This window comes from Cavia porcellus, unplaced genomic scaffold (genome assembly GCF_034190915.1).
Source record: "Cavia porcellus strain 051 isolate PalLab524CR breed Dunkin Hartley unplaced genomic scaffold, mCavPor4.1 scaffold_24, whole genome shotgun sequence".
Lineage (NCBI taxonomy): Eukaryota > Metazoa > Chordata > Mammalia > Rodentia > Caviidae > Cavia > Cavia porcellus.
In genome coordinates this window covers 38,913,408-38,929,601 of record NW_026947507.1, presented here as the reverse complement: position 1 = coordinate 38,929,601, position 16,194 = coordinate 38,913,408, and the positions used below count along the sequence as shown (strand labels likewise).

General features: G+C 37.7%; 1 protein-coding gene across 4 annotated transcripts in view; it reads right to left on the bottom strand.

Annotated features, from left to right (window-relative positions):
• Ppp2r2a (protein phosphatase 2 regulatory subunit Balpha) overlaps positions 1-16,194 on the bottom strand; it is a 70,671-nt gene that overhangs the window by 4,890 nt on the left and 49,587 nt on the right. For all 4 annotated transcript variants that reach the window (XM_063234900.1, XM_063234899.1, XM_063234901.1 and 1 more), the window contains 5 exons: positions 11,383-11,548; positions 5,958-6,070; positions 4,805-4,982; positions 3,327-3,491; positions 2,180-2,349 (listed from right to left, as the gene is read on the bottom strand). In XM_063234900.1, the coding sequence (XP_063090970.1) occupies positions 2,180-2,349; positions 3,327-3,491; positions 4,805-4,982; positions 5,958-6,070; positions 11,383-11,548 (792 nt within the window). The remainder of the gene's footprint in view (positions 1-2,179; positions 2,350-3,326; positions 3,492-4,804; positions 4,983-5,957; positions 6,071-11,382; positions 11,549-16,194) is intronic.

Here is a 16,194-nt window from a genome sequence, read left to right as displayed (position 1 = left end):
GGACATGAGTCTGCCGTAGGCCTACCCTTCTGACTCAGTAGGCTGCACATCCCATGCACACTGCGATGCTCTGGTCTGTGCCAAACTCTAATGGCTGCCTGGTTTAGAAATTTGATTTTATCACTTCATATCACTGTATACTGTCAAAAGCTAGTGAAAACATTTTGAACTATCTATAAAATTTCACAAAAGTGATACGCTAAGAAAGTAAATCTGGTATGCAAAAAGTCTCAGAAATGAAAACATTTCAATATTGATACTGCTGAAGTACAAAGCAGAATTTCAAAGTATTTATTGCAATGACAGAAAAAGTAGCATCTATCAGCTCTCCCTTTTTTATGCAAAGAGAACCTTAAAATGAAGTGATGGTAACTTCTCAATTAGAATTCTTCAGGAAACAACCTGTCGTTACTTCAAGACATTACTCCATTTTACTTTAAACATAGTCCAATGACTCAAGCATATCAACATGACGTGCAAAGCAATGCAACTTGTGGCATAAAAGATCATGTCAGCAAGTAATGAGAAAAACAGATCAGAAAACCCCCTTTGATCACATACGAGTCAGCAAGATGACTACAAATTCAACAAAAATGGCTGAATCTATGAGCTACATTCACACCTGAGACTATTCTCAGTCATTAATCTAATTCACCATAGAAGTCAACAAAGTAGTAACATATCAAGCAAATTACTCAAACTCAGTAACATTTCACAATACACATAAAGTTACAGTACAGAGGGCTAATGGTTCTCACAAAACAATGTGGAGCAGGAATCTAAAGTTCAAATCAGAAAATCTCAATGGAATGACGAGTTAACTATTAGCTGCAGCAAAATATACTTTGAAAACAAAACAGTTCATCATCTTTGTTTCAACATAGTGTTTACTGCATTTTAAAATTTATAATACCATTAAAGAGAATCTTAAGCGGCTTACATCTGTCAAAAAGATTTACATTTTAAAACCTTTGTTTCAATTTTATCAGGAATCTATTAACATAAAGAAGGTATCCCTTACAATCTCTAGCCCTAAGGCAGTGTATTATGGCCTATAACTAAAAGTCCCCCTAAAACCTCATAGTCACAGGTGGAGCTTTCTGGAGGCAGCTGGATCTAGGTGCCTGTGTGATGCTGGGTTAAGTGTATAGTGCTGGGATCAAAGGTGTGTGATCACAATAGTCCACGGACTGGTCCAGCACAATTCTGGGTGTGGATAACTGGAGGACACCCAAAAGGTGGGGAGCCTGGAAGGGAGGGAAGGCGGCAGGCTACTCCTGCTGTTGCTGCTGCCTGCTGCTTTTCTTGGCTCCTGTTTTCCACGCCATGAACTGCTGCTGTATCTTCTTTGTGATGTCCCTCTGTCACACCACCCTGCTTTGGAGCCATTACAGACTGTGAGTTGAACCTTTCCTTTTTTTTTTTTTTTTTTGGTGCCAGAGATTGAACTCATGATCTTGCGCTTGCCAGGCAGGCGCTTGTACCACTGAGCTAACCCTCCCAGCCCAAACCTTTCCTCCTCTAACTTGCAGCAGTTGGGTATTTTGTCTCAGCAGTGAGAGAACTAAGATACGGTGCTACATGTTTTCTATCAAGTTTCTCCTATCCCTTACCCTATACTGGGCGGGACACTTCAACCTCTTCTGTCTGATGTGACAGACAAGGAACAAAGGTAGTACCCAGTTGACACAGAATCTCAAACTGACCAATATCTTACAGCCAATAGGCAGCTCCTACAGCCAACTGGTGAGCTTTCAAATGCCTCTGCTTTAGCTTAAAACAGTTTCAAGCCAAACCATGGAATTCAAATTCACCTAAGTCAGCACGTGAAGCTTAAGCTCTTGATCAAGTACCACTACACATTTTCCAGCCCAGTGGACCCCAACTACCACCAGCTGTTTCCACTGGTCCTCTTCCTGACCCAACCCTCTCTCAGTGTGCTCCTTTAAACTACACACTAAAATTAGTTACAAAATTGCACTTTATAAAACTGAACTTAACACAACCACATATGTAGGCATACACATTGAGCATATAGGAAGGAGACAGCTCATGGACCTCAGGGAACAATCCTAGTGGTGAACAAACTCTACTAGGATTAACACCTTGTATAAAAATCCTCTTTAAACACCTGAAAGTATACAGGATACATGCTCATTCAAGAAAGAACTACAAATACCTGGTATGTTTCCACAGGCCTGTTTTCCATATTTAAATCCCAAATTTTGACTGACAAATAATCTCTAGTCATCATATAGCGACCACTATGGCTGAATTTTACATCAGAAATAGAGGAGATGATTTCGGAAAAAAATGACCTGTTACTGGGGTCTTCAGGTTCTTCAAACACTAAAAACAAGCAAAAAGAGAAACAGAAGGGCAGGGTGTACCAATTGTCTGGTTTGGATAAATCATAAACAGCCATTCACAAACTTCCTAGCAGCAAGGTAAAAACCACAGGGTAATAAAGCACTGAGAACCACTTGTTTGGCTATATAAGACTATAATGAGTCTTCTTGAAAGTTTCTAAAAAAAAAAACTAGTTACTGTGGAAGATAAAACACACAGTACACTTCCAGAGTTACATACTTAATTTAGCATCTGGCCTTTTGATTTCCTTGTACCAGTTTGTTATATTCTGCAACATTCCTGACCAATTTGCCTGCATCATCTCTGTGAGAAACATACCGTTCTCACTCATCCAAATTCATACTAGGATTTTTTCCCAGTGGCCAGCTAAATTTAACATGACAGCGGAGTCTGTACCTGTTTCCAAGTTTCAAATATATTCAATAGCTAGAAAGTATTGCAATCCTTTGACTTTTTCCATTATTTACTTATTTTTGGTTGTGCTGGGGGAACCACACACACTGTGTGCTCTATCACTAAACTATGCCACCAGCCCACAACCTAGCAGTTTTCAAACTTATGTTTAAGCTGGGAAAACAGCTCTGAATACGTTTTCCTAGGAAGATCAAAACAGAAAACAGCAATGAGGAAGGGGACAAAGAACTGGTCTACTTGAACGTAAGATCAGAATACTAAAAATACATGCTCTCTGGGTATCAAAGAATAAGCCCCGAAAGTACCCTGCTGCTACCTATGTTTCCAGAATTGGGACTGCCTCAGAGTCAGGAGCCCCAAAGAGTACAGGAGGCCCTGAGTACGTTTCTGATGCTAGTTTCAGACAATTCAAAACAATATACAAGAGACTTACATTCATCCATGCATTCATTTACTTGTGGTACTGGGGACAGAAACCAGGGGCTTCAGGCACGTTAGGCAAGCACTCTACCACTGAGCCATATCCCCAGCCCTAGACTTACGTTTAGAATGCCTATCACAGAGGGCAGATGCCCTCATGTCACAGAGCCGAATGGTTCCTTTACTGCTGCTGTAGACAAAGGTGTTACAGCTATTGGGATGGAATTCTGCAGCTGTGATCACTTCTGTGAGCTCTTCCATATTGGCAGGTTTGATATCCACGATATCTAGGCAGCATTTATTAAGGAATTTCATTTTCATAAAAGGCAAATACAATTCCCTATTTCTCAAACCTAGAATTCATTCATAGACTTAAAAACAACCAGTAATTCTGAATTGCATTCCACTTTTTGATCAGTATAAATTCAGAAGTATTAAAATAAGAAACTAGATCTCAGAAGAAAGCATGGGCTAATTTTAGCACACAGAGGTCTAATTATGATACAAATCCCAGAAGCCATAAAGATCAATATATCTGCCTTCATAAATATTAAAGAGAATTCCAAAACAAACACATCTCAAAAGAATGAAAGAGCTTAACCACACAGAGCTAAATTTACTTAACACAAAAAGGGCACTTAAATAGCAAATAAACCCAAAAACTTGGAAAAAATAAAAAGAAATACAGTTGGCTGATGAACACAAAAAGATACCCAAGTCTACTCAGAATGAAAGAAACTCAAAGCAAAAAAAATTCCACTAAGCAGACTGGTAAAGGTACAAGAAAGGATGCTCTCATATATGCTGTTGGTAAAGTATGAATTAGGATAAAGCCTTGTTAAATTTTGAAATGATAGCTATTTGAATAATGTGTTAACAATAGTTGGCTGCGACCACTTATCAAGAATTTCTAACACATACTTTTAAATATATTGCCAGACACAGTGGCACACGCCTGTAATCCCAGCACTCAGGAAATCACTGAGGCAGGAAATCATCAAGTTCAAGGCCAGTGTGAGCTACACAGTGAGTTCAAGGCCAACATGAACTACTTAGACTCTATCTCAATAACAAAATGAACAAAAATTAGGAAGTTAAAATAAAGATATATATATAAATCTTTATATATGTATCAGTGTGCACGGGTACAAATATTTCCATTACCTACTTAAACATGTGAACAAGTCTTAGGGGGCTAATATGAACAATAAACATTAGAATTGGAGACACCATCAAGGATCACAACTTGTATACTCATTTTCCCAATGTTGATAGAAATCTATAATTAAAATCAAGTATACTTTCTTCAGACTTTTGAGTTTTTACAGAAAATCAAATTACAAAATAAAAATAAAAATTCCTATTTTCCTTACAATTCTATGAACTGAATTCTGAAATCAATGCATCATTTATTTTTATAAAGTAACTTCCTCTAGTGTTTAGTCACTTATATACAAAGGAAAAAATAAGACGCCACATATATTAAGACACTTATAAAAGGAATGAACCAAGTGCACTAAAAGAAGAAAATAAATTCAATATAGACACAATATACTTTCTTTGTCAAACATCAAAAAGAAAAAGAAAACCAAATGGATACTAAAACTCCTGTCTGTAATTTCCAAGTGCCAAAGATTAATCCGTAAATCGTCTGCAGATAAATAAGTTTCATAGTCACTATTAATAGAGATGGAGTTGATGTGGTATGTATGAGCATTGGCAAATATTCTTCGCGGACTGGCCTCCACCATTAAGTCCATGGGCCTGAAGACTGGCACCTGTCAAACACAAAAACAATTTGCAAAGGGCTCACTGTTTCACACAGCAGTTAATGGTCAGAATACTTCATTTTTCTATAGTAGAATACACATCTAGATTTTAAAAGCAAATGATATTGATCCTTAATTTTAAAAATGCTAAAGTGGGATGAAGCAAGAATTTTTTCTGACAATTTATCTTGGTTTACTGGAAGCAATACTACTAGAATTCACACTTCTTAGTTTTAGTCTTTACTTAAAAGATGTTCGAGGCTAATAAATTTTGGGGGAGATGTGGGGTAGGGTTGTGCTTTGTAGCCTAGGCTGGCCTTGAACTTGCAATGATCCTCCTGCCTCTTCAGCCTCCAGGGTGCTGGGATTACAGGCATTCGCCACCATACCTGGGCAGACTAATAAATTTTTAAGGTTCAAATGAATGAATCTACAGGGGCTGGGAATTTAGCTCTGTGGCATAAGGAACCTGGCTGCCAAGCACTCAGTCATGAGTTTGATCTCCAGTACCCCCCGAAAAAAAGAAACTACTGTGTAACGTATTTCTAAGTACTTTTAAACTATAACCAAAAAGTACTTCCTATTGCCTTTTTGCCCCTGCAGTATTGGGGAGTGAACCTAGGGTGTCTCTGCATTAAGCCAGGTCTCCAGCCCTTTTGTTCTTTTTTTTTTTTTTTTTTTTTTTTTTGATCTGCAAAGAAAAATTTGAAGCTTAATCTTGCTATTAACAGCTGACAATTCAACCAGGAAAGCCAAAGAACAGTGATATAGCATAAACAGTCTTGTGTTTTTGTCTTGGTCTGCCTCAGGTCATAGTAAGACAACTATATAAATTCAGTTTCTAGGATGGCAATAGGACACCTTGACTGTAATTACTGCTATGTAAGTTCGCAGCATCTAGGCTACATGGTATGAATATAAAATCCTACTTTAAAAAAAAAAAAAACCCTATTCATCAGAATCCTTTTTTTCTTAAGTACTTACTCGTAGTGTAGTAACTGTAGTAGGATCTCTATACCTCCCATCCTCTTCTTTCAAGTTATACCCTTCTGGTCTTTTGTCCCTTTCACTGATTTTCCATAATTTTATTGTTTTATCTAGGGAGGTAATAAAAAGAGCTCTTTTTAAAAAGATAATACTGACAGAAAATCCATTTAAGACAACTTAAATATGCCATTTCATATTTCATCTGAAAGTTTTAATATATCTAATAAAAAATCTACAATATGAATAAAAGCATGAACATGTACAGGTAGACACATAGTACAGAAACAACAAATTTATACATGAAAAGGTGCTCACATAAAATTCCATGTGATACTCAAGTCACACCCAGCTCTATTCTTTAAAATTAAAGCTACAGTGTAAAATTGTGTATGTATGTATAGAAACAGACATTAACATGACTGGACACAAATATGTTCACATATGTGCCCTGTTTTTAATTTATAAGGGTAAAGAGAAGAGCAGTGAACTTGGTTAATACTGCCTAATGTGTAGAATCAAAATGGTAACACATAGCTCCTTTGGTCCACTTTTTAGCAGTTCCTACCAATGACTCCACAGCTTCCTTTGCACTGGATTTCTCCACTTAAAACTGGCTTTTCCTCCCTTCTTGTGTCAGGGACTGCAGAGTAGGAAACTGGGCCTAAAGAAAACTGGTTGCTGAAATACAAGTGCCTAACTCCTGTACAAAGACAATGTTCCTGTATCTCAAGAATGTATGTAGTAGTTATCTTTTTTTAAAAAAATCTTTTATTCTGGAATTAAATTCAAACATGCAGAAAATCTGCAAACAGAGCAGTGTTCTAGTCTCTTTATCTGGTTTCCTCAAACACCAGTATCGTAGGCAGCCATGGTACATTGACCAAAACTAAGAAATTAACGTATATCACAACAGATGGACAGCAGACACTAAGATTCTTGTTTCCCACTTAAGACCAAGTGTTCTTTTTTTTTTTTTAAATAAATGACATTCTTTTTTGTTTCAGGATCCTAACACCATAGTAATTAAATCATCAAGCCTCCCTAGCTTCTACTTCAACAGTTTCTTAGACATTCCCTCATTTTTCTACATCTGGACAGTTTGAGTAATGATGGACAGGTCCCTTTTTAGAATGCCCCTCATTGGATGTGTCTGCTGTTTCTCACAATTCAACTGGGGTTGTGGGTTTCTGGGAAAAGTGCAAAGATGAAGTGACCTCTCACTGCATCATTAAGGGGAATACGTAACACCAGTATGATAAGGTTGTGGTACCGACTTCAGTCACTTGGAGAAGTTGATGCTGCCAGTCTTTTCTAGTGTGTAAAGTTACTTCCCCCTTACCATATTCTACTATTTAGAAGTGAGTCACCACATCCAGCTTGCACTTAAAAAGTTATACTCTCTGTAAGGAAGAGAATCTATTCACATATTACTTAGAATAATTGCTGTGGGGGCTGGGGATTTAGCTCAGCAGGCATAAGCGCCTGCCTTGCAAGCAGGCAGTCGTGAGTTCGATCCCCGGTACCAATAAAAAGGAAAAAAGGACAATAAATAAATAAATAAATAATTGCTGTGAACTCATGAATGTTCATTTGTATTTTGTTATAAAAACTTTATGATTATCACATCCCTAATCATCTTTCATAGCAAATGGGTACAGCAAAAATTGAATGATGTGGACCAGAGTTTAGCTCAGCAGCATAAGTGCCTGCTTGGCACACATGAGGTCTTGAGTTCAATCCCTGATACAAAAACAAAAAGGAATAAACTCGTTTTATCAGAGCTCTGTGACACAACTTCTAGAGATTCTCCAGCTTCATAATCTCTATCTGCCTTGTTTAGAACACTTGATGCTCTTCTCAAAGATGAAGTGTAAACATAAAACTGCTAATGTTAGTAACTCAAATACTGTTTCTATATTCTATGTACTCTTGTTTATAATTCCCTTGCAGCTAAGTTACACATCCCTGTGTATACATTTATGTACCAAAGACAGATAAGTGAGCCTTGTCTAAATTCTGAAAGTGAGTATTTGTTCTGAAATCATCATTGCTTCTCTACCTTTTGCCCAAGATCAAGTATAGTATCCAGAATCATCTCCAGATAATGAGAATGACAACCATACTCCTCTCCCCAAAGTTGTCTTGTAACCCATTTAAAATCATACTCCTTATTAAACATCCAAATAGAGAAATCACAGGATACTCATCAAATTTTCAGAACGGATGCAGTTAGTTTATGGCCCTTATTATATATTACAGGATAAAAACCCTCTGAAATAAACTAACCACCCTGACCCAAAAAAAGAAAAAAGTTTTTAATGTGATCCAAAGTAAAATTTAAGATGTTTAGAACTGTTTTTTCAGTAACAAACAGGATACAGCAATATTAGAATAAATGCATGATGTAAGCACAAGACTTCAGGCAAGGCAAGTGACTAATATATGATATACAAAAAAAACCAGAATGTCTGGGCCATACGAGATGGTAGGCAACAATGAATGATCAAATACCATAAAAACACATTCAGGACTATGTACACACAGACACTTTCCTAGAGAGGATTATTAGATTCTCAAGAGCTTTTCCATGTTTCCCTAAGTGCCTGCCTTAATGACCAAGTGCCTGTACTCCTGCTGACAAGTTTGTTTAGATGAAATGCAGCTAGTAATGAGATTCAAAACCCACCTATCAACAAGCTATTACTAAATGAAATGACATTTTCTGATGTAGTAGCTTCTTAATTTTGAGTATAAAGACTTACTGCAGAGATGTTAGTATGCTATATTTCACAGAAAAAAGTACATGAAGTAAAGAAGTTAGCCATATCTAATAAATGTTAACATTTCCCCCTAATTGCTATCTTATTTTTCTTTTTTGGTGGTACTGGAGATTAAATCGTAGAGCATAGCCTTTTTTACTTTTGGAGAGCAGAGTCTCAAAACATTGCTCAGACTAAGCCTGAACTTGGGAATCCTTCTGCCTTGCCCAGCAACTTTCTGTTCTTTTAATCAATACTTTCTGAGGCCACTCAGACCCTGGCCCTGCCGCCCCTCCTCATTTCATCCTGCGCAGGCACAAAAGATGATCAAGTGCCCAAACCTGTTTTAAATCTTGCACACTTGACCCTACTTGTTAAAACTATTTTCAGCCTACAAAACACAATGCAATCTCCTGTTACTTGTGTCTGACTTACAATTCACTAACAACAAATAACAAAAATGAACAACTATTCTACAGAGCCTTTAAATAATTTGTAATGCTAGCCAAAGATTTTTCAAATATATGCATTTCACAGACATATTTAGGAGACACTGCTGGTTCCCTACGTGGATTCACAAGCCTTGGCCCGGCCACTGGACACCCAATGGCTCCGTTTCCGTCGAACCTCTGCAGTATGACAAAGACTCATCTGCTGGCTCTGTGTTGCAAAGGCAGCACGATGAAGCCTCTGAGGAAGATACATGTGGATATGAAAAGAAGTGAAAGACAGCTAAGACTTAATTCAGCCCTGATTATAATAGAACTTGCTTCCCAAGAATACCAAAGAAGAGGGGAAGGAAGGAAAAGTCCTGAAAAACGAACTGGCCACAACCAGAGCTGCTGAGCCTGGGTGAAGCCCACTGGGGCTTCATTACACTGTTCTCTCCACTTTGGCTCATATCTAAAACTTTCTTTATAACAGGTTTAGCTTATAAGATGATTTAGCTTATAAAAAATGCACTGCGTGGTTGATACATTGTGTAAATTTGAGAAGTTCAGAAGTTTAAATGAGAGACTCAGTAGTGAGCCAGGATTCTTACTTTGTGAATATCCTTATCCTGTGCAAAAGAGGGCAGGGAGATTTTTGTGAGTGCTACACCCCCCTGGAGGGAGGCTGGTGGCCTATGTACAAGATACGGGTGGAAAAGAGGCTTGTTTTCTCCTTTTTGCTCTGGCTGCTGCTTTCAAGCGCTGCCCTGGTACCATGCCATCCTGCCTTGGAGTCAGCTAATTATGGACTGAAACCTCCAAAACCTGAAAGCTAAATAAACCTTTTCTTCCCTAATTTTGGGTGCCAGGTATTTTGTCTCAGCAAGGAGAGAAAAGTAACCAAGACACTGTCATAATTATTAGAAGCAAATAGTCTGAAATAGGAAATGTGCAACAAACTTTCCTGGGAACTAATTTCTAATACTAAGAGTTACATAAACAGTCTTACTGTGTATTCAGCTGTGTTCACACTGGCCTTGAACTCACTATGTAGCCCAGGCCAGCCCTAAACTCATGGGTGAACCACCTGCCTCATCTTCCTGACTGCTAGGTTTACAGATGTACAACATCACACCTGGCATGAGTGCTATTTTAATTAACTTAGTTTATCTTAGACATTATAGCTGAACTAAGATGGTAAGCCAACATATGACAAGTTGCAACACAGTACATTCACCATGATGCTTCAAGTTACAGATCAGGCAATATTCTGAGACCTGCATTACCAAGAATTCAATGTAGTAGGTAGGCCAAGAGATGTACCAGCTTACATTCTGAAAATGGTAAGATCTAAGTGTTACAATTAGTTTTCCCACTAACTGAGAAGATGATAAAAGTGAAAGGTTTCTCCTAACCCTGTGCCATCCTCAAAAGTTTTAATCTAAATTTTTATACACTATGCTATCCAGATCCTAAAGCACCTTTTGCTGCTACAATCACTCTAATGATTCTCTGTAGACCCAAGAACCCTAGGGTAAATCAAGTAAGAATTTAGGGGAAAAACATTAGATAACCAGAAAGAAATTCCCCAATTGATAAAAGGGTCTTATACTGCAGCAGACTCATAACTTCCCTGGCCAAGTACAGCACTATGAAAGAGTCATCTGGCCACGCAGCCATGGGGAAGGCAGCGGGCCATGAAATCAAATGAGAACAACGCTCGCCTAGAGAACACCTGGATGTACCCCCTCCCCTTTGAAAGAGCACTTTACGTTACAGTTGGAGATACTTGGAAAGGAAAAGGAAATTAACGTTTATCAAGCATTCACACTAATCTAGAAGAATTAACACATTTAAGATTTCATAATACCATTATATAAACGTTATCTCCAACTTGATGATAAAGAAAATTCTAGGAACCTGCCCTAGGCTACTAAGCTGAGAAGCAGCAAACACAGAACTGATGTTCAAGTCCAACAGTGTTCTTTTCAATACCAACTAGACATGGAATAAACAAAAATTAGTGCCAGGCAATCTTTCAGAGGATCTAAAAACTTCAAGTAAACAAGAAAAAAAGGAAAGAAGGAGGGTTTACATTTAGTATAGGAAATAAAAATTTATAAACATTTTTCTTCACATAAATCTTTCTATGATATTCCTCTTGGAAACGGAAGTAGCATCTACTGAGTATGTGCACACAGGGGCACATGGGAAGAAAAGATGTACACTTACCATTGGTAGACAACAAAAACTGAGCAGCATTTTTCTGGGGTAACCACCTAATTTTGTTGATCTTTTCTTCTATTTCTAAACTTTTCAAGTAGTCAAATTCTGGTTCATGGCTCTGGAAGGTGCTGTAAACATTGTATTCTCCTCTGCTATGAGACTGAATTTTGTTCTAAAATGGAAACAAAAATAAGTAGACCATGAGAAATATTTCAAAATAATCACATAGGTAATTTCAATAAATTCTACAAGTTCTAAAGAGCCCAATGGACAGCTCTATCTTAATTACATTTCATGCTCTATATTGAAAAGCCTTCAGGGAATATGAAAGCTTAGAAGAAAAGGTTTCATTTAACAGTAAAACAGTAGATCCCTTAAGGATCAACTTGATTACTAATTACTACTGAATACTGATCAGTACAGTCACACTGATTTTAAATCTGAACATCCATAATAGGGAGTTCATCTGAAAAAAAGCTTGCTCAGAAACAGCTGGCTGATGCATACCATTTTTGTACATATTAGGGAATCAATTCCCAATTTACTATTTAATATAATGTTTTTGTCCTCCTTTTCCTTTCTGATGGCTGTCTTCCAATTATTTCACTACTGAAAAACTCTTATGGCTCTCTAAAAGCAATGATCTCATTTGAACTTTACTATCCACCTCAAGACCACTATTAAACTTTGCTATAGATTAATTACATACTCAGTTTTACCCCATAATGTGACCCTTTCTCCCACCTTCTTTTTATTCTTAAATCAGCCTTATGAGTTTCTTACACACACTGATTTATTTCACTTATTACCAGTTTGAAAATTGCAATTTAAATTGGTAAAGACAATATAAACCTCAGTTAATATTCCTCAGCAAGCCTGAAAATTACAGCCAGGTTTATAATTTCTTCTTTCAACCAATCACATGATAAAAAAAATCATCAAACTTTAATGTTTTTAATAAGTCTTTTAATAAGACTTTTTAATAAGTCTTGTTCAAACAATCATCAATGGGAAAATACTTTTAAAAAACATAACTGGATATTACTAACACACAACTATTTTAAGTAGAAATGAGTTACCAAGTGAAGTACTGCCTATTACTAATAGAAAGAAAATCTCATTAAATTGTACCAGAGGCACAGTTTTTAGATTGTTTTTCTCAGTAGCTTGATGACCTAGACTGCACATTTACAGATGTCGTTATAGCTGAACCTCTGGTCAAGGTTATCAATTACAAGTGATTTCGCTGACGTCAAGGGAGCCAAGCAGAACGCAGAACATAATCCACACCTTGGTGCTACGCAGGGCGGTAAATACACAGCCTTGGTCTTGTTACCATATTCACACCAAGTTAAACACCAAGTTAAACGACCCAATCCATTAAATATGTATATTCACATCACTTTAGAGAACATTTTCCACCTAAAATTATTCGCTCAGTCTCACAAGGTTTAGTGATATAGTAAAAAAATACACTAAACAGCAATTCAACTTTTTTTCTTTTCTTTTTTTCTATGCAGTTCAGACTGGCCTTGAACTCACTTTGTAGCCCAGACTGGCCTCGAACTTACAGCAATCCTCTTGCTTCAGCTTGTCAAGTGCTGGAATTACAGGTGTGCACCACCCTACCTAGCCAGCAATTCAACTTTTAATATGACTGCTGTTTTAAACACTGAGCTTTATTTAATACTCATAATCAAGAACACCACCATGGGTCTATACATATCTATTATGTGATGGACTATAAGAAGCACCAGCTCTTTGTAACGGGAAAAAAATACCTCGTAATAGCAGAAAATTGTGGCTAGAAAATGCCTATATGCATTCGCCTCTCTTTTCCTGAAACATTAAATTTTAAGATACCTGCAGGACAGAGTAATGGCAAGGATAACAGCAGCAGTAAAATATAACAGACACCCACCAGCAGTAGCCAACAGCAAGCCAGCTGCAGAGAGCACCCTCACCTGGCAGGCCTTCTACCTGGCCAGAGGGTGCAGACTGAAAGGACAATACTGGCAAAGTTCTCTGCATGGACCGACTAGTGTGAACAAGTCGGCAAGGAAAGAGACATCTTTTCACATCAGCACTGTGCCATTCAAATGAGGGCGCACCAAAGAACTCCCCAGCTTTGGTTTAAAAACTATGTTTCAGGAATTAAGAGTACATTCTCAAGTGCCTCACATTTGGGTTTTCTCTTAAGAGCCTTTAGCCTCCCCATCTTAGAATCACTGCCTGTAGAATCACTATGAGAATTTATTTTCTTCACCATGTACTCTATGTGTACATGAAATTCAGGTGTGACTTATTCTCAACACCTGTAATAGCATCTCCCACAAAACAGACATCCAATACATTTCTTAATGAACAGCAAGAGCCAAAAGGATGACTGAAAGATGGCATGGTAAAGGTAGTGGGAGTTCATCTAATGAGCACAATATGATGCAGAAACTAGAAGAAATGGGTGCCAGGTTTCCCTGAAAGGAAGAACTGGCATGATTCTTCAGGATGCTCACAATGTAAGCTCTACCCCAAATACACCCCAGTTAAGATCCTCAGCCAGACAAACATTTAGTTATGTCCTTTGCAACACACAGCAGATGAAATGAATTATAAAATGACACTAACATATAACTAAATATCTTTAAATGCTGACATTAATACTTAAATGATAAATTGTATTTGTAGGTGCCCAAGCAGGCACATCTGGATGAGAGGTAAACACCTATGTAAAACAAAATGAATTCAAAACTTAGCGCTAAGTGGCCAATCGGCACATGCACAAAATGCACGGGTAATAGGCACACTTGGCAATGGACGCTCTCGCCTGCACCTAGTATGCACCTTCGTAACGCAACATACTGTGTGTTGTAACAGATGGACTTAACGCACTCATGCTGAGATAACATTTTCTGAATTTGGTGCCTTCAGCTTTTCACTGTTTTTGTGTGGCTCGTCATTAACTGTCCTCATTTTTGTTGCCACTCCTGTTTAATCAACACTTGATTTAATGCCCAGCCTACAAAAACTCATGACTTGTGTGAAGGATTCACAACATAAAATCACAACTGTGCCAAAGCACTTCAAGCAGACTTACTCTCCTTACTCTCGTTTAAGGAGAGTTCTATTGCTAGACAAAAGTGGGGCCAATAGTTCCACAGGAAATGGGAGTCACAAGAAATTCAGGCCACAATTTGGGGCTTGCGAGTTACTACGATCTTTCAGGAGAAGCTGACATGATTGTATCTGAATAAATGTAGGTTTTTATATATAAGACTGCCCCTGAAACTAAGCTCTGTTGCTTGTCTTAAAGCAAAAATATAAAAATGCGGTCTCATTTTCGAGGAAATGAAGTAGCTGGACTGCATTTGCAAAATAGGATTTCAAAAACAGTTCTTAGTAGAAAGCAGGGCTCATACACAGTAAGACACAAGACATACTTTACATTCACTAAAAGCACATACATGAAAACAATGCCACACATTTTCAAATACAGATACAATCCACAAATACATTTATGTACACAGATACAAACATTTGTGTACACAAATACCTAACCAAATTTCCCTTCTTTCCTTTTCCAGTGATAGAGTATAACCATGCTTAAAGCAAAGAAACAGAGCTGGGAATGGTGGTGCACACTTGTAATCCCAGCACTCAGGAATCTGAGGCAGGAGGATGGCTGTAGTTTGAGGTCAGCTTGGGCTACACTGAAAGTTCAAGGGCAGTCTAAACTAGGTAGTGAGATCCTTTTTCCAAAAACATCAACAACAAAGTAATGGAGATAGTGTGGCATTAGTGCAAGAACACAGAAACACAACAATGAAACAATACATGACCAAGAAAAAGGCCTAAATGACAAAGGCGGCCTTGTAATCAGTGAGGAAAGGATGTTAACTAAATGCTGTTCCATCCATTGGCAGCCTGACCCGGACTCCAAATCATTTGTGCAAGCTGAATCCCAGAGATACATATGAGCACTCAATGATTAAGTTTCTAGCTCAACACTGACCAATAGAGTTTTTATGTAACAACAGAAAGTCCATACCTGTTGTATGTGGTTGCCATAGCCATATAATGACCACTGGCCACACACCGATCACCTGAATTATGGCTGCTGAGATTAAAGAATTCTACAATTATAATTCTACAATTCTACAATTATAATTCTACAATTTAAATATAATTATATATACATGTATTTATACACATACACTTTTTTTGAGACAAGGTCTTTGCTACATAGGCCAGGCTTGCCCCAAACTTTCTATGCTTACCATGTAGGCCTCCTTATTTACTGTTAATAAATTTAAATGTATCACTAGATACCGTGCTGGGCAGTGACATTCATGAGTATATGGTTAGTAATCATCAGCAAAGGTACGTTTGTATGATATTCTACTTATAGAAAATGTAACACCAATAATGAGTTGGAACCCTAAAAGATGAGCAGGTTAGTTGAAAGTGTTTGATGACAGGCTAGAGAGAAATCTGAGTAACAAAAGGTTGAACTTGAAGGAACAGTTGGGTGAATTTAATGTAAAACAGGACTAGAACACAGGCCTTTCAACTCTCAGTCCAAACTATTCAACCTTCCTCCTCTTTAATGCTGATGACAGAGAAGAGCTTGTTCACTAACAGCTTTCCACATACTCAGAATTCCTTATGAGAAATGCTTAGGGGACCAGGACTTCAAATTTTAGGATTTACACACAATGGACTGCCTTGGGACTAGGACTCAAGCCTAAACATAACATAGGTCATGTTTCATATACATCTCATAGCCTGAAGGTGCTTGCATACAGACTTTTTAGTATTTGT